Source organism: Erinaceus europaeus, chromosome 3 (genome assembly GCF_950295315.1).
Source record: "Erinaceus europaeus chromosome 3, mEriEur2.1, whole genome shotgun sequence".
Lineage (NCBI taxonomy): Eukaryota > Metazoa > Chordata > Mammalia > Eulipotyphla > Erinaceidae > Erinaceus > Erinaceus europaeus.
The window spans coordinates 120,822,017-120,839,820 of NC_080164.1; the positions used below are offsets into that span (position 1 = coordinate 120,822,017).

A 17,804-nucleotide genomic window follows, 5' to 3' on the forward strand; every position below is an offset into this window, starting at 1 on the left:
TGACTAAGGAAAATGTATATGAGGAATGTACAATGTCACTAGTATTTTCACAAGAATAAAATTTTTCTAGAATTTTCACAAGAAAATTCTAGACATGCAGGAAAAATCTTTGCCTGCTTGTGTATCTAATGATACCCAATTCTCCAAATGGGAAATATAAATGCCCAAAGAATAATGTCCAGTTTCGCAAAGCTTCCAACAGCCAAATTAGTGTTTAAAATAAATGGGTGATTCCACTGTGAAAAATCCCTTAACTTGGTAAAAGTAAGGATTCCTAAGATTCCCAAGTGAACCTGAAATGTATTTTATTAGAAATATTTTCAAAATAATTTTTTTCTAGAACACATATTTATTACAAAAATAAGGTAGTACTGTCGGTCTATCACAATCAACAAGCTTTTCTCCACTGCTAGTTCTTTCCAACAGAAATATCATTTAGTATCTTGGCTAAATGTGGTTGTAAACCAAGATACATTTTTAATTTTTTTATTTATAAAATGGAGATATTGACAAGCCATAGGATAAGAGAGGTATAATGCCATACAGTTCCCACCACCAGAACTCCCTATTCTACCCCTCCTGCTCTCCCCCCCAAAAAAAAGCTTTCCTATTCTTTATCCCTCTGAGAGTATGGACCCAGGATCATTATGGGTACAGAAAGTATAAGGTCTGGCTTCTGTAATTGCTTCCACCCTGAACATGGGTGTTGGCAGGTCAATCCATACTCCCAGCCTAATAATATTATTGAAAGTGCTTTGAGTCTTTGGTACTTGCAAATTACACCAATAAAGTTGGCAGAAAATCATTCTATAGGTCTAAGTCAATGTCTGAAACCACCATGAAAACGCTTTCATATTTGGGGCACTGACTAGACCACAGTTATTCATCTCTTACTTGATCCTGAAAAATAAAAGAAAACGGTGAAACTACACAATCTAAATTACCCTGTTGGTGTACAGCAAATCTTACATACACATATGAAGTAAAATTATAATCCCAACTGAAGTATCTATGTAAACCCATGAAAAAATTTAAATTTGTTTAAAAAAACTGAATGTTTGACATTGTTTTGGCAGTTTTAAACTGACATCTTCCCTTGAATGATAAAAATCAATGAGTCTAAGAAAAGTTCATCTTAATTTGTACAAAGTATTCCAGAATTCTGAACATTGTTCCTAACTTTCTAAGACAGAGTAGTCCTAAGAAAAAGCTATTCAGGAATAACTACAATGCTAATATTATTTCTTGTCTGTATTTTGGCAGTTCTACACTGATTCTTGTAATGTTCAGTATATGGCCAACTCTCATAGCTAAAGTGAAGAGAGTTAACATTTTCCACTGAAAAATGAAAACAAAGAAAATGTGTTTTCCTCTGTTAACTATGCAAATTATTTTGTAGATGTATTTTTACCAAAATATTCCCTATTTGTGAATTTACAGTCAGAATAAGCTGTTCTTGAAACAGAATTGTTATCCTTAAAAACAATTATTTAATTTGCATATATAGAACTAGTCAAATTAGTGAAACTGAAAAATCTAAAAGGACCCTTTAAGAGGCTACCCAATAAACAGGTATTAATGAATACTTAGTAGCATGAGCTTATTAAATAACAATTATAGCTCAATGCCAAGAGCACCCTTTATATTGATTAAAATATTTAATATTTGAATTTAATTTATAATAAATTGCTTTTAGGGTGAGTGAGATAGCATAATGGTTATGCAAACAGACTCTCATGTCTGAGGCTCCCAGGTCCCAGATTCAATCCTTGGTACTGAATAAGCTGTCCTGAGCAGTGCACTGTTAATGGGAGGAAGGAAGGATGGGAGGAAGGAAGGAAGGAAGGAAGGCAGGCAGGCAGGCAGGAAGGAAGGAAGGAAGGAAGGAAGGAAGGGATAAAAAAGAAAAAATTGCTTTGACTATGAGAATTATCAGTTTTCTAATTTTAAAAAGTTGTAATTTAGGAAGGAAGAAAACAAAGAATAGTTCATAATAGATGCAGAGAAGCTTGGCATCCATGTTCATAAACTAAAAAGAAACATTTAAAATTTGAACATCGGGGACAGGTGGTGGTACACCTGGTTGAGCATACATGTTAAAATTTGAAAGTGTTTTCTAGCTATTTTTTGTCTTAACAAAAATTTTAAACTCAAATTGGTGTGATTTGTTAATAACTACAGTTTAAAATTCCTCTAATCTCCATAGAAAACATAAATCTTAATTCCTTGAAAAGTTATGAAATATTTTTAAGCTTTATGAAACTCAATTTCCCCCTTTCCATTCTATTAACTAAGACTGACCCAAAGATGACCCTGCTGTCGTCAAATCCTTCCTTTTTAGTCATCTTTTTATTGGATAAAAAGTAGGAGGAAAATAACTCACATGACACAAGGCGCTAATATCCTTTAATTAGTCTTCAGCTATTTACCTTGGGTCTTCTCTATAGTTGGGAGGCCAATTCAGTCTACTGCCAAGCAACACCTGACAAGCACAAGGAAAGGTAATGACTACTTTTCATAGTAGATAGTAATCACACCACTAACGTTATTTCAGAAGCTCTTCTTCACTTCAGCTTTTATTGTTTAGTTTAAGTGTATCTTGGCATCACTTTGATATTAATTTCTAACTCAGGCCTTACATTCTGGATCATGTTCTGATAAAATTTGGTTTTAACTTTGCTTTGGGTTAAAGTCAAGGTCTGATATTGGCTAAACTACTGAAGACAATGCAAATTCAAAAGAAGGCAGCTTTCAAGACAGTGAACCTATTTCTACAGATGAATATGGAGTCTTCTTAATAAGAGTGGCATGTAGTAATGATTCAAAGTAATCCCTAATTTTTCTCCTTATTTTCTTTTATTATTATTATTGTTGCTCTAATAATGATCAACAAGACCATAAGGTAAGAGGGATACAATTCCACACAATTTCCATCACCAGAGTTCCATATCCCATCCCCTCCACTGGAAGTTTTCCTATTCTTTATCTCTCTGGAAGCATGGACCCAGGATTGTTATGGGATGCAGAAGGTGGGAGGTCTGGCTTCTATGATTGCTTCTCTGGTGGACATGGGCGTTGGCAGGCCAATCCATATTCTCAGCCTGTTTCTATCTTTTCCTAGTGGGGCAAGGCTCTGGAGAGGTGGGGTTCCAGGGTACATTGGTGAGGTCGTCTGCCCAGTAATCCCTAATTTTTAACTGCATATTTATGTAAAGATCATCATTTGACTTGTAGTATAACTATAAAATAAGTCTTTTATATCCTCGTGAGTCAACACATTATCTAATTCACAAATTATTTCTGTCTTACCAAGTAATAAGAGCAAAACCAGGTACTCAAATGGTTTAAGTAGCTGGTAAAGTGTGGATATATGTCTCTGGTCACTGTTTAGAAGGAGCAGTCATCAATTTGCCAAATGTTTTTATGTGTCCGGTTACATAAGTAAAGGTATACTGGCTATAATTCAGTCCTCCAAAAGAATGTATGTATCAGTTGCCAGATAAACTACTCAACTGGTATCTGTTGTTTACAAAGTTATTCTATAAGGTGGTATTAAGATCTCTCCATTTTCTTCCCTAATCTTTCTATACAACTTTTTCTTTCTCTTCCCAAAACAAAAAAACATTCCTTTCAATATATCCTTAAGGTTTTCTCCTCTATTTCTCCCTACTAGTCTCAGCATAGGCAAGCTCCGTCTATGTGTCTTCTACACAAACATAATGTTGTGTCTTTTATTTGTAACCTGATATCTGGGGACTAGGAAATGGTCCTAGGCTCAAGTCCTGTCACCAGATCAGAGTATCATGGGTTGCACAAAGGATGCTTTGTAAATGGTGGTGTAGTTTTGTGATGTCTCTCTTCTCACTTTAAATTTAAAAAAAAAAAAATTTTAATTAGATCTATGAGATCAGTCAGCAGGACCACACATGTGTAAGGCCCCGAGTTAATTTCCAGACACCATATTAAACAAATATATATTTAGAAAACCACTTCTGGGGCTTGGGCAGTGGTACACCCAGTTCTTCTTCTTCTAGCGTTTGCCGTACACCCAGTTAAAAGCACATATCACCATGAGCAAGGACGCAGGTTCCAGCCACCACTCTCCCCCTGCAAGAAGGTGCTTCACGAGTGGGGAAGTAGGTTAGCAGATGTCTCTGTCTCTCTCCCTCTCTGTCTCCCCTTTCCTCTAAATTTCTCTCTGTCCTATCAGCTATAATAGAAAAAAAAAGAAAAGGAAAATGAAACCACTTCTGTAGGATTTTCTTTTTCTTTTCCTTTAGAGTAATTTGTATTTGTTGAAATTCTCTTCTCTGTGTTAACAACTATAATTCAACACAAGACACCATTCTTTATCCCTTGGAAGTTCTTAATATATGTTTTAAAAAGTTATTAACTTGGAGCAATTCTTTCAGCAATGTGGCCAAAAGTTAATTTATTTTTAAAGATTTTATATTTTTTAAAAAATACTTTAGAAAGCTACAACCCACCCCTTATGGTTTTAATATGTACTTTTGAGGTTGTTTGCAGTGAGTATGTTCCAATTTTAACTTTACTGTCATTTAATTTATGCTATTAGAAGGTGCATATTGGAACTATAGATAAAATGGCAGTATGACATTTCAATATCAGTGGTTGAAGAGGGAAAAATCAGTTCCTCCTACAGCAATCCTGTGTGAGGTCTTTCCTTCTCCTCTCTTTCTATCCTTCTTTGTATGCTTCCCTATCTTCCTCTCTGTCTCTCACCCTCCAGCTAATGAGAGAGAGTTTGCCAAGAGCATTGAAATTTTGTTAAAAGTATGAATAACCCAGCAATAACTTAAGCAGTAAAAACATAAAGTATAAACAAGCATAAATAATACTGCTAAGTATCATTTTATCAATTTTAAAAAGAAACTGAGAAAATATATTCTCCAAGGATTGCAAGGATATTATATAATTCTTTTTAAATTATCTTTATTTTTATTTTATTAGATAAAGACAGAAAAGTTGAGCAGGAAGGTGGAGATAGAGAAAGAGAGGCACCTGTGGCACTGCTTCACTAGTTCTGTAGCTTCTCCTCCCCCTCCCCACAAGTGGAAACCAGAGGCTTGAACCTGGGTCCTTGTGCATGGTAATGTGTGCATTCAACCAAGTGACTATTAACCGTGAATTCATTAACTATGAATGTGCTGAAATAAACAACATTGAAAATAATTTTTTAAAAATACATACAAAAGATCAGTGAAGGCAGGATATGAAAAAGTTCTTTGAAAAAGTAAACAAATTAACAAACCCTTGGCCAAATTCAAAAAAAGAAAAAGGGAGAGGTGTATTGCACATGAAAGGGGAGAGATCACAACGGATACCACAGAAATCCAAAGGATCATGCAAGGCTTTTATGAGCAAATATATGCCACCAAACTGGAGACTTGAGGAAATGGACACTTCCTGGAAGAAATAGACACTTTTCTTAAAAGCACACAGCCTTTCAAGTCTAAACTAGGAGGAGCTGCAAAACATAAACAGGTCAATCACAGAAAAAGAAGTTGAAATAGTAATCAAAAACCTTCCTGACAACAAAAGATTTTATATTTTTATGAGTGAGAGACTATTCCTTCTTTTGTACTTTATTATAGAATATAGACTTTGGTTTATGGAGGTGTCAAAGACTGAACCTGGGTATTTCCAGTATAAAAACTTGAGCTCTGAGGTACTGGGCTATCTCCCAGTCTGCCAAAGTTTAATTTTAAGGTTTTATTATTTTTTTTTCTAAAGCTTTCAATTTTTAAAACTTTTAAAAGTTCTTTTTTTTTTTCCTAAAACTTTTACTACAAATGGATCTTCTATAAGGATTAGGTCTTGCTTTAGTTTAATCCCCCAAAGCAAAGAAAACATTGTTCCAAATCACTACTAAATTACAAATAATGGATCCTTTTAATTTATATTTTGGTTAATTTTTAGGTGCAATGATGAGGAACCTTTTCCTACTTTTGAATATCCTGGCGTTAACCCTGCCCTTTTTGGTGAGTTAATTATCCAATCAATTTTTACTAAGAGTTAAAAGAAAATTTTGCTTAAAGTCTTTAATGTAACTTTCTAAATACAGGCGTACATCACAGGACAAAATGATTGCACACTAGCTATATTTTCTCAAAATAATTTATTTTACATTTATTTCATTATAAAACTTAATTTTCTTCTTTTGGGTATGCTTTTAGTTCCCAAGAATTTAGAAATCACACTTTAACATGTGTAGAAAATATTTTAAATACTCATAAAATATGTTCTCAGTAAAAACGTATGGATTTTTTTTACTATATAATTCTCTAAAAATATTTAAGAATAAAGCAAAGAATAGCTCAGGGTCAGGATCCTTCTAATTAAGTTCCTATCTAAAGCAAACTACAATCACTTTAGAGACTAAATATCCTTAAAATATTAAGTACTTTTTCACCAGTTTGAAAAAGTATTGACACATCTACCTTTGTCATAGTCATTATCAAATCTATTTTCACCATTCCCATTAATTTCTTTCCAGAGATAATATCTATGAAAACTCTGTGGTTTTCAGAACTTTTGAAATTCACATTATATTTTAAGGCTATCAGATCAAGGCAAGGGCTTTTTTTCTTTTTCTTCTGGCTTATTTTCATTGCTAATTAGACTATTGTTATGTTTTGTTTTCCTGTTCATTTGGGGTTTCCAGGAAATTCTCTGGCAATGGCAAAAACATGAAGACAAGCACAAGATGATGCAATATGACTTCCTCTTGGATTGTAAAATTTTGAGAATTACTTAAAAAAAAAACTATCATAAGAAACCAACTGGCACCAACAAAACAGATCATGCCGCTTTGTCATGAGTGTAAACCAGGTTCCAGCCCGACCCCCACTGTACTGAAGAAAGCTTAAGTGCTGTGGTCTCTTTCATTTTCTTTTTGCTAATCAAAAAAATAATAATAATAAAACAACGTAAGTGGGGCCAGGCAGTGGCACACCTGGTTAAGTACACATGTTACAGTGCACAAAGACCTGGGTTCAAGCCCCTGGTCCCCACCTGCAGGGGGAAGCTTCACAAGTGGTGAAGCAGGGCTATAGGTGTCTCTCTGTCTCCCTCCTTCTCTGTCTCCTCCTCCACTCTCAATTTCTGTCTCTATCCAATAATAAAAAAAGAATAAAAAAATATATTTTAGGGGGCCGGGTAGTGGTACACCTGGTTGAGAACACATGTTGCAATGCTCAAGGACACAGGTTCGAGCCCCCAGTCCCCACCTGCAGGGGTAAAGCTTTGCAAGTGGTGAAGCAGTGCTGCAGGTGTCTCTCTGTCTCTTTCCCTCTCTGTCTCCCCCTTCCTCTCGACTTCTGGCTATCTCTATCCAATAAATAAAGAAAGAAAATAAAAGAAAAATTTTAAAGTTTAAAAAATATTTTAAAAAACAGAAAGAAAATTTTTAAAAAATAAATAACATAAGAAATCAACTGATGGCAGGGGTAGATAGCATACTGGTTCTCATGCCTGAAGCTCCAAAGTCCCAGGTTCAATCCCCTGCACCACCATAAGCCAGAACTATACCACCATAAGCCAGAGCTGAGCAGTGTTCTGGTAAAAAGAAAAAAAAGAAAGAAAAGAAAGAGAAAGAAAGAAAGAAAATAAATCAACTGAAAACCATTTTTCAAAAACTGCTTCTGGTTTACGGATGTTACATACCTATTTATAATGAGAAAAAAATATTTGAACATCCAAAGTTGTGACTCAACAATGAAGTGTATATGTCTTGCGGGTAACTATCACAGTGAGATGATGAAAAATATTTTTTAATTGCCACCAGGATTATCTCAAGGGCTAGGTGCCTGAACAACAAGACCAGTCCACCACTATTGGCAACCATTTCTTCTCTTTTATTGTTATTTTTTCTTTATTATTTATTAGATAGGGCAGAGAGAAATTGAGTTGGGGGAGGAGATAGGGAAAGAGAAAAAGAGACATCTCCAGACCTGCCTCACCATTCATTAAGCCTCCCCTTGCAGGTGAAGGTGGGAAGCTGGACTTGAACCCTCGTACTCAAACTTGGTAACTTCTTGCTTAACCAGGTGTGCCGCCCCCTGGCCCCAAGATGAGAAACTTTAATCATGTGTCAACAGCTATACTGAAAAACTTGAATTCTCCCAATGAAATGATAGTAAATAAAAATTTTAAAAGACAATAGTTACATCATAAATGGCAGAAACATTGCATAACAATGAGAGACTATCATGGAAGTAAAACTGGAAAAGGCTTTTTTTTTTTTATTAAATGAAATAAAGAAAATATGAGTGGTCTTTAATATCAAAGCAATTTTAATGCCCCCTCAGTCTGCCATACTTCATTTTTTAAGTTCTCCTTTCTTCTTTCTCTGAACTCACCAGGGTGCAGAGGTACAAAACCAAGAACAACCAACAGTAAGTTTATATGTCTTTCTATTAGAGATATATGAAGTACAAATTATATTTTATGTAAAGATCAATGATATATATTTTTAATATTTGGGTAAAAGACATCCTGTGGGGAATCGGGCGGTAGCACAGTGGGTTAAGTGTGTGTGGCACAAAGCACAAGGACCCGTAAGGATCCCGGTTCGAGCCCCCAGCTCCCCACCTGCAGGGCAGTCACTTCACAAGCAGTGAAGCAGGTCTGCAGGTGTCTATCTTTCTCTCCCCCTCTCTCTCTTCCCCTCCTCTCTCCATTTCTCTCTGTCCTATCCAACAATGACATCATCAATAACAACAATAATAATAACTAAAACAACAATAAAAAGGGCAACAAACGGGAAAATAAATAAGTAAATAATTTTTTAAAAAGCATCTTATGAGCTATCTTTGAGTTCTCAGATTCTCTCATTTATGTCTTCCTTTTGTTTTCCAAATATGTTTGAATATATTGACTATAGTAGTAAAATACATACAAATATGTCTTCTTTCTTGAGAAATACCTGCTAGCAGTGTTATGCTGATTTGATATCTAACATGGAAAATCAAATGACATATTTTAATAGCTGTATCAACCAAAAAGCAATTAAGCAAAATATTTTCTAAGGCATTTTTAATGAAAAAAATAATCTGAGAATATTCGAAGTATGAATCCAAGAATCTTCCCATATCACATAATATTAATATTCTGCTGTAATCATTAAAATGCCATCAGCCTATTAGACAAAGAGAAATTGTAAACAACTACGCATATGTGGAGAGAACATAGACACATACATATGTGTATAGGTATATATGTATATTTCTTTGAGTGTAGTATGTTTCCATATAGTTTGCCAATGCTCTTTGTGAAAAATTTCTAGTTACTGTACTTATTATAATCCCCATTACCTTCTGAGTACTTTCTACATACACCAGGCTTTGGATATTGTGGTTTGTACTATGGGTTACCACACTGAGCAAGATTGAAATCAATCTTACTAGTTTACCATTTTTATTAGTGATTTAATATTGATTTACGAAGTTGTGAGACAACAGTGGTATAATTCCACACCTTTCCCACCACCAAAGTTTTGTATCCCTATTGGAAACTGTAGTAATTCTCCCAAGGTCACAAATATGGGTTGACTATTATTTCTATAACTATCTATATTTACATAGATATGTCTCTTTACACCTATTGTTACTTCTGAATGTCCTTCCTTCTTTCCTCTTTTCTCTCTGGGTCTTAGAGGCTTGATGGAGCTGGAGTTCACAACTCTCTCATCATTTTCCCCTAACATTCCTCCACCTTTGGGAATATAGACCAAAAATTGGGGGGGGGGGGTGCAGGAGAGTTGAGTGGTTGCTTCTATAATTATTTCTCCACTGGGCATCGGCATTAACAGGTTGATACATACACCTTTCTTTCTATCTTTCCCTAGTGAGTTAGGGCTTTCGAGAAGTAAGGCTCCATGACACCTTGGTGAGGTAGTCTGCCCAGGGAAGTTAGCATGGAACCATAGTAGCATCTGCAACTTGGTGGCTGTAAGGTGATGAGATACAAAGTAGGACAAAACAATACAATTAAACAATAAGCTGGAACCAAAAAGTAGGAATATAACAGATAAGAATAGGGATCTTAGGTTGGAGAGGAGCTAGAAAATTATCTTAAGTATGTTCCTAGGAGCACACGACTTTAGTAATTTTTGCCTGAGCTTGACAGCTAACATGCAGGTGGACTAAAAATATTGCCTGGGAAGAAGTAGTCAGAGTTGAAAAATAGGGCTAGAAAGCTGGATTACGGCATTAAGTAGCTCCCAAACTTGAAGAAAAAATATATATACAACTAACTGTTTGCCCCATGGATTTGACTAACCTAGGGCCCATAGATATGAATATTATTTGTGGAAAATCAAGAAATAGACATGTAGAAAGCCATGTCTTACAAAACAAGGTTGCTGCCACACTGACTACTACAAATATTGTACTTATACAATAGTGTAACATTTATTTTTAATAAACTTTTCAAAATATTAATATTTTATAACATCTATAACTTTTATTTAATCATTTCAAAAATTCTCATTTAAGATATATTTACATTCCAGCCTTCAGGATTACCATTCTGTATAATAATATTTATTCTTTTTGCAGTGCCATGAAGATGATGAAAGAACTGTCAATGAGAAAACAGTCAAGTTTAGTCCAATTTATATACCAGATCGCTATTTCACATCTATTTTATACCCAGCTAGGTCAGCAATAGCAAATATCTATCAATATCTTCCTTTGCCATATTATTTAAAGCCAGTTGTAGTTAGGTCTCATGCCCAAATTTCTCAAAGGCAAAATTTCCAACCACCTACTATCGGGCGTCCTCAACACTTACATCCATCACTTTATGTCATTAGACCAAAGACTACTCAGGCTAGTACAGTTATCCCTACCACTAACACTGCTGCAACTGTTGAACCTACATTCGTTCCTACCACTGAACCAACAGAGCAAACTTCAGTCACTCCACAAGCTTCCTCAGAGTTCGCCATTACAAGCACACCTGAGACTACCACAGTCCCAATTACTTCAACTGTAGTTTAAGAAAACATCAAAGACAACACAGGTAAATCAATAAAAAACGGGGGCCAGACTGTGACATACCTAGCAGAACTGTCATGTGTAAGGATTGAAGTTCAAGCCCATGTTACTACCTGCAGGGTGTAAGCTTCAGGAGCAGGGAAACAGTGTTCCAGGTGTGTCTCTCTTTCTCTCTCCCTTTCTATCTCCCCCACCCTTCTCAATTTCTCTCTGTCACTGTTAAAAAGAAAGAGGGGGGCGGTAAACGGCTAGCCAGAATGGGAGATTCATTGTACAGGTACTGAGCCCCCTGCACAACCCTGGTGGCAATAAAAACAAGAAGAAAAATCAGCAAAAACCAAAAGCTAATAATAAAATTTATGGATTTATCAATACAATCATGAAATCTAAAATGAGATGGGTAATTTAAGTCTTTTCTATAACACGCTCCCATAGCAAGAATATACCATACGGGTTCATCAAGAAGTGAAAATGTGGGGGCCGGGCAGTAGTGCAGCGGGTTAAGCACACATGGCGCAAAGCGCGAGGACCTACATAAGGATCCAGTTCAAGCCCTGGCTCCCCACCTGCAGGGGATTTGTTTCACAGGTGGTGGAGCAGGTCTGCAGGTGTCTGTCTTTCTCTCTCCCTCTCTGTCTTCCCCTCCTCTCTCCATTTCTCTCTGTCCTATCCAATGACGACGACATCAACTACAACAACAATAAAACAACATGGGCAACAAAAGGGAAAATAAATAATAATAATAAAATGTTTAAAAGAAGTGAAAATGTAATCCTATTTGGCAAAATAAGATTATATTGTCAAAGTTTCTTTATTATTATAATGAAATGTGTAGAACATAGTGCTTTAGTTCATTCCTATTAATGCACACAACAGATTAAAATATTGTCCAACCAGGATTTTTCTTACATAAAAATTAATTTTGTTATGAAAATCTATATATAATACAAGTTTAAATGAATTTTAATTGTACAATTCTGTACATTACTTTTGTTATCAATAGAGTGATAAGAAGTGATATATTTCTCATGTGTTCCTTTGTTCAGACTTCATTTCTAAATGAATTCATGAAGTTAAGCACCTATATTTCTCCTAGTCTAAGATAAATCAGTAGAAAAATTCCAAATCTCAACTTGAAAAATACTTACACATTAAAAGTATATTTTCAGGAACTGAAATGTATTGCAGAATGTTTCTACTTATTGTTTGGATCAAAAACAATGTGCACTCTAAATCTGATGCCAATTTGAAGAACTTAATCTGAGAGATCAATAAAATGCAAAATTCTCAAAGGAAAACATGCAAGATTTTGAGAGTTTTTATATAAAAAATTTTCTTTTAAAATACAATGTGATGACATTTGATATAAGGTGAATAGCACTGAATCAGAGAAAGATGCTTCTTCTATCTCAGTGATTTTGCCATTAGTCTACCCAAATTTTTATCTTCTCATACTTTTGACTGCTATGAAAATCAAGTAAAAGATGAATCAATCTATAAAGTCAATGCATTACAAATATAATGTAGGGGCAGAACTTACCCAATAAAGCACAAGCTTTACCATATGAGGGCATGTGTTTGAGCCCCACCCTGCCACCATATGGAAGCTTCATGAGCAGTGGAGCAGTGCTGTGGTGTCTCTACTTTCCTCTGTCTCAAACCGAGTTCATCAGGATCAGTGGGACTGTCCAGGGGCAGCTCCTTAGCAAAAAGTGCAAGAAGCAAAAGAAAATAAATAAATAAAATTGATGAATATTAAATTTTCTCTTGATATTATCAACTTCTTACTAACTAAAAAACTATATAATTGCTTCTGTATGTTGAACTTATGAATAAAAAATAAAACAATCAAGGATGATAAAGTTACTAAATCTAGACATCTGAAACCTAGAAAACAAAGCAAACCTGCTTAGTAATGAAGCTCAACTAGCATGCTATTTCCATGTGGGCTGTCTCAAGTGATGTAAGAAACTAAATAGAAAAAATACTATGGTATCCACAGCATCACATATGAAGATGTTATTGCTTAGTTGGTAACTGACAGGGTGTTTTGTAGTGAAAGAAAATAATAAACTGAATAAGATTTTAATGTGAAATTTAGAAATTCTAGGAAAACTAATGGAGATAGCATGGAAGCAAGTAATATAGTGTGTAATTATATATTTTATTGATGAAATATATTACTACATGATATTTTAATGCAATAGCCATTTTTTCAAGTTATAGTTGTTCAAAACTCATGCGCACAGATTTGTAAGATAATGTCACTCACTGTACAACATCATTTGAAAAGAAACTTATAAAAAGATAGTCTTTCTGTAAGTATTAAGTGAAGTCAATTCTTTTTCTTTTACTGTATGCCAAATTTAACTATCTAAATTTAATGCTGTTTCCATAAACTCCTTGGACATAACACATAAGCAATAAGTTATAACAAAATTAAATTCTATATATCATAAGAAATAGTATCACATTATTAACTGTATTCCTAAAATGTCTTTATTCTTGCAGGTCTTACTGAAACTAAATGACTACTTCAAGCTCTCCTTTGGTCTCATCAATCTGTCAGTCTTCAGTCAAAAGAAAATGTAATGTTCAAGAATTTTGCTCCTTTCCTTTCTCTCCCTTACATTTTACATTCACATCATATTTGATTTGTTGATTCACAATAAAGTCAATTGAATGCAAATGGATTCTCTTAATTAGAGAAGACTATTGATACACCTTAACAACCACTTAAAGTTAGATATTCCAAGGCAGGGAGTCCGGTGATAGCTCAGTAAGGTAAGCGCAAGGACCATGGTAAGGATCCCAGTTCCAGCCCCGGCTCCCCACCTGCAAGGAAGTCACTTCACAGGCGGTGAAGCAGGTCTGCAGGTGTCTATCTTTCTCTCCCCCTCTCTGTCTTCCCCTCCTCTCTCCATTTCTCTATGTCCTGACTAATAACGACAACATCAACAACAACAACAATAATAACTACAACAACAATAAAAAAACAAGGGCAACAAAAAGGGAAAATAAATATTAAAAAAAATAAATTCCAAGGCAGTCAGTGTGAATTTGAGTATACAAGTATGTCTTGGGGAAAGGTTTATAATTTCATGATTCTCTATGGGTTTAAGTATATAATATAAATTTAGAACATATCTAGGAACACACTGAATCATCTAAACTTAAAACTATTATTGGGGCTGGAGAGAAACTAACTCATGGTATTCCATTCGAGAGAACTATAAAAGTCATAGTATTCCATTTCAAAGGACTATGAAGTATTCTTGGGACTGTAAACATTAATCCCCCTAAGATAAATGATACTAAAAGGATTCTTGGAAATCATGGGCATTGTAGGGTTAGTATTAAATTTAAGTGCTCAGATGTAATGTTACTTTAATCTTCTTTAGATCAGTGCCCACAAGCAAATTCTGGGCACAGGCAGGCTACATATTACTACACCTACAAATACAGGTATATAGCAAACTCAAAGGAGTTGACAAACTCTTGGACTAAAAACCAGTTTCCTCCAGATTGGAAGCTACAGTTTCAACACACACACACACACACACACACACACACACACACACACACACACACACCAGGAAAGTTCTAGAATTGGTGTTTTCCAGTCTACAACTGGTGGATATTCATGACCTAAAACTAGAAGTTTTTCTCTTAAATGTACAAAGAAAATAATGAGTGGGTGGTTTATGTACTTGTTCTACATTCAATATCACACCAAAAAAAAAAAAAGATAAATCTTTTAACTCTTACAAAATGTTTATGGGTGACCCTTCTAGTCCTTTCCTGAAACCCACAATAGACATACTGTTATCAGAAGTGACTTATAGGTCTCTCAATCAGTCAAAAGCTAAGTCTACAAAAAAAGCATATTCTAAACCATAGCATAGGTCTCATTTGTTATAATACTATTGATTTCTTCAAAAATATAGTTTATTTCACTAGTAAACAAAGAAATGCATCATCTATCATATATGTATTATAATAAGATTCTGTATGTAATACAAAACAATAAAACAATAATATCTGGGGGTCTGGAGGAGACTTACCTGGTTAAGCAAATGTTACCATGTACAAGAATCAGATTTAAGCCCCTTTCCTCACCTACAAGAGCAGAAGCATCATGAGTGGTTAAACAGGTACTATATATAGGTGTCTCTCTCTCTTACTTTATCCCTCTTTATCCTCTCCCCTCTCAATTTCTCTCTGACCTAGCACCTAAAGAAAAGAAAAAATAATGGCCATGAGATATAGGCACCAAGTCCAAGTGATACCCTAATGGCAATAATAAAATAAGTAAATAAAATAAAACAATATCAGTTAATAATAATAAATCAATACATAGTGATATAAAGCTACCAGTAAATTGTCTGTTTATTTACATATATTTATTTAATCAACTTTCTATAGGAAATTTTCATGGGAAATATTGCCACTGGGAATATTAAAACATAGAAGCAAAATATTTTTCATAAATTAAGGCTGGGATTGGAGACTAAGAAGTTTTGCTTTCAAGTTTATAATATTAAATCACGTGAACACTACTATAAAAGATAGTGTCTAATGGGTGAAATAAAATGTGAACAGAATGAGCACTCTATCTACTCAACTACACAAAAGAAAGTGATATATATATCTCCTGGCAGTATCAGCATTATTGTCACCCCTTGCTAATCTTTAAAATAAAAAGTATCCAATTGGCAGAGATATACTGGCAAATATATATATATATTTAGTATATATACTGTCTCTATGACAACCTTTAATAGAATCATCAAACAAATAAATCCCAAGGCTAACTTAGGCCCCACTAAAATCCTAGGTGTGTTTCCTTCCCTTCTTGAGGCCAGACCCCATAAACAAATTAGCATTTAACAAATGATAGTCAATGCATTAACAGCTGGGAGAAAATCCAAGCTCATCAGATAAAGAAGGGACTTCAAAATCTGGAAAAGGCCAAGAGACTGGATCACTTAATGATGGTCTCTTTGGTCCCTACCAGACCATTCCATTACCTGGGGCCCAAGTCAGGAAATCCTAGGACTCCCCTGTAGATATGATGGGCCTAGACCTTTAACAGACCCCTCTCTCCATCATCACTGGTCACTTCCATCAGGAAAGTCATCATAAGCCCTTTCAAGGACCTCTCCAGGACCTTGCCCTCACTATAAAGCAGCAATGATAGGGACTGTCCCACTTTCTAAAGGGTGGCTAGATCAGCCTACTCTGCCACTCAAGGAGGACTAGTCCTGAAATGAGTTCAGCCTAGAATATTCCCAGCTGTGACTACGGATTGCAAGCTCTGACTAACAGGGATTTGGAAGTTACATAGACTCCTGTGCTAAATACAGGGGGTAGGTAGCATAATGGCTATGAAAAGAGACTCTCATGCCTGAAGCTCCAAAGTCTCAGGCTCAATCCCTTGCACAATCATTAAGCCAGAGATGAACAGTGCTCTGGTTAAAAAGAAGAGGAAGAAAAGAAGAAGAAGAGGAGGAGGAAGAGAAGAAGAAGGAGAAATATAAATGTACATAGGCCCAGGGTGAGATTGATCCAGCTTTCTAGTTCTATTCCCAACTATGACTTCATCTTCCCAGACAGTATTTTTAACCTATCTAATGCTATCAGGCAAAAATCACTAAAGTCATGGGCCTCTAGTAACACACCTAAAATGGACTTCCTAGCTTCTTATCACCCTAAAATTCCTATTCTCACCTGCTCTATTCTTACTTTCTGGTTGTTATTTATTAAACATTTTGTTCTGCCTCATGACTTAACTGCCTTTCAGACACCAAGTTGTAGATGCTACTATGATTCCATCCTGAACTCCAGGGACAGTCGACCTCATCAATGTGCCCCAGAACATCACCTCTCTAGGGGAAGATGGAAATAGGTTGGAGGTATGGATCAGCCTGCCAATGCCCATGTCCAGTAGAGAAGCAATTACAGAAGCTAGATCAAATACTGCAAACCATTCTGTCAATCATAGCAATATAAAAATACAACGTTTTATAACCTACTTAATTCCAGTCTTCAAGGAAAGCAAGCTGAATGTCAACAGAATGATAACCAAATTGCTATATCAATATTATGTATTATTTTTAGCACAGTGGTTAGAAGGAGGTGACGGTATGTCCTCTTCCTAATCTTCTTGATTATAGCAATGGCTAGATGCCCACATTATTAGAATAAAGGCTATAAAGGCAATAGTTGAGGCTAACAAATAAAAATAAACAAACGATTTAGTGTACTCTTTTTATCCCTTTGTAATTCTTATTTGTCATTAGCATACTTATTTTACATATTTTTAAATTGTTCTTTTTAATCCTTTATCTTAAAATACCTACACCTACTGTTGGAATCTGTTTTTTTTTTCTTTTTTTCTTTTTTTATGTTTATTTATTCCCTTTTGTTGCCCTTGTCTTATTGTTGTAGTTATTCTTGTTGTCATTGTTGGATAGGACAGAGAGAAATGGAGAGAGGAGAGGAAGACAGGGAGAAGGAAAGAAATATAGAAACCGGCAGACCTGCTTCACCACTTTTGAAGGGACTCCCCTGCAGGTGGGGAGCCGGGGGCTCGAATCGGAATCCTTAAACAGGTCTGAGTGCTTCGCGCCTCGTGCGCTTAAGGCGCTGCGCTACCTTCCAACTCCCATCTTTCTGTTTTATAACGTGATGCCTCTCAGCCACCAAGCTGCAGATGCTGCTATGATAACAATGTGATTTCCCTGGGCAGATGACCTCACCAAAGAGTCCTGGAACCCTACC

The 17,804-nt window shown here is 35.4% G+C and overlaps 1 protein-coding gene across 1 annotated transcript; it reads left to right on the plus strand.

Annotated features, from left to right (window-relative positions):
• Positions 1–5,945: 5,945 nt before the first annotated feature.
• CSN3 (casein kappa) lies at positions 5,946–11,031 on the plus strand. Its single transcript, XM_007523557.2, has 3 exons — positions 5,946–6,002; positions 8,385–8,417; positions 10,581–11,031. The coding sequence occupies exons 1-3, from the start codon at positions 5,946–5,948 to the stop codon at positions 11,022–11,024; spliced, it is 534 nt and encodes a 177-aa protein (XP_007523619.1). The 3' UTR covers positions 11,025–11,031.
• The last annotated feature ends 6,773 nt before the right edge of the window (positions 11,032–17,804 follow it).

Excerpts from the sequence above, each read along its gene's own strand:
- CSN3 (XM_007523557.2), top strand. The coding sequence starts at position 5,946 with ATGATGAGGAACCTTTTCCTACTTTTGAATATCCTGGCGTTAACCCTG. Across the intron at positions 6,003-8,384 it reads CGTTAACCCTGCCCTTTTTG|GGTGCAGAGGTACAAAACCA; the intron begins GTGAGTTAATTA and ends TGAACTCACCAG. Across the intron at positions 8,418-10,580 it reads AAAACCAAGAACAACCAACA|TGCCATGAAGATGATGAAAG; the intron begins GTAAGTTTATAT and ends TTCTTTTTGCAG.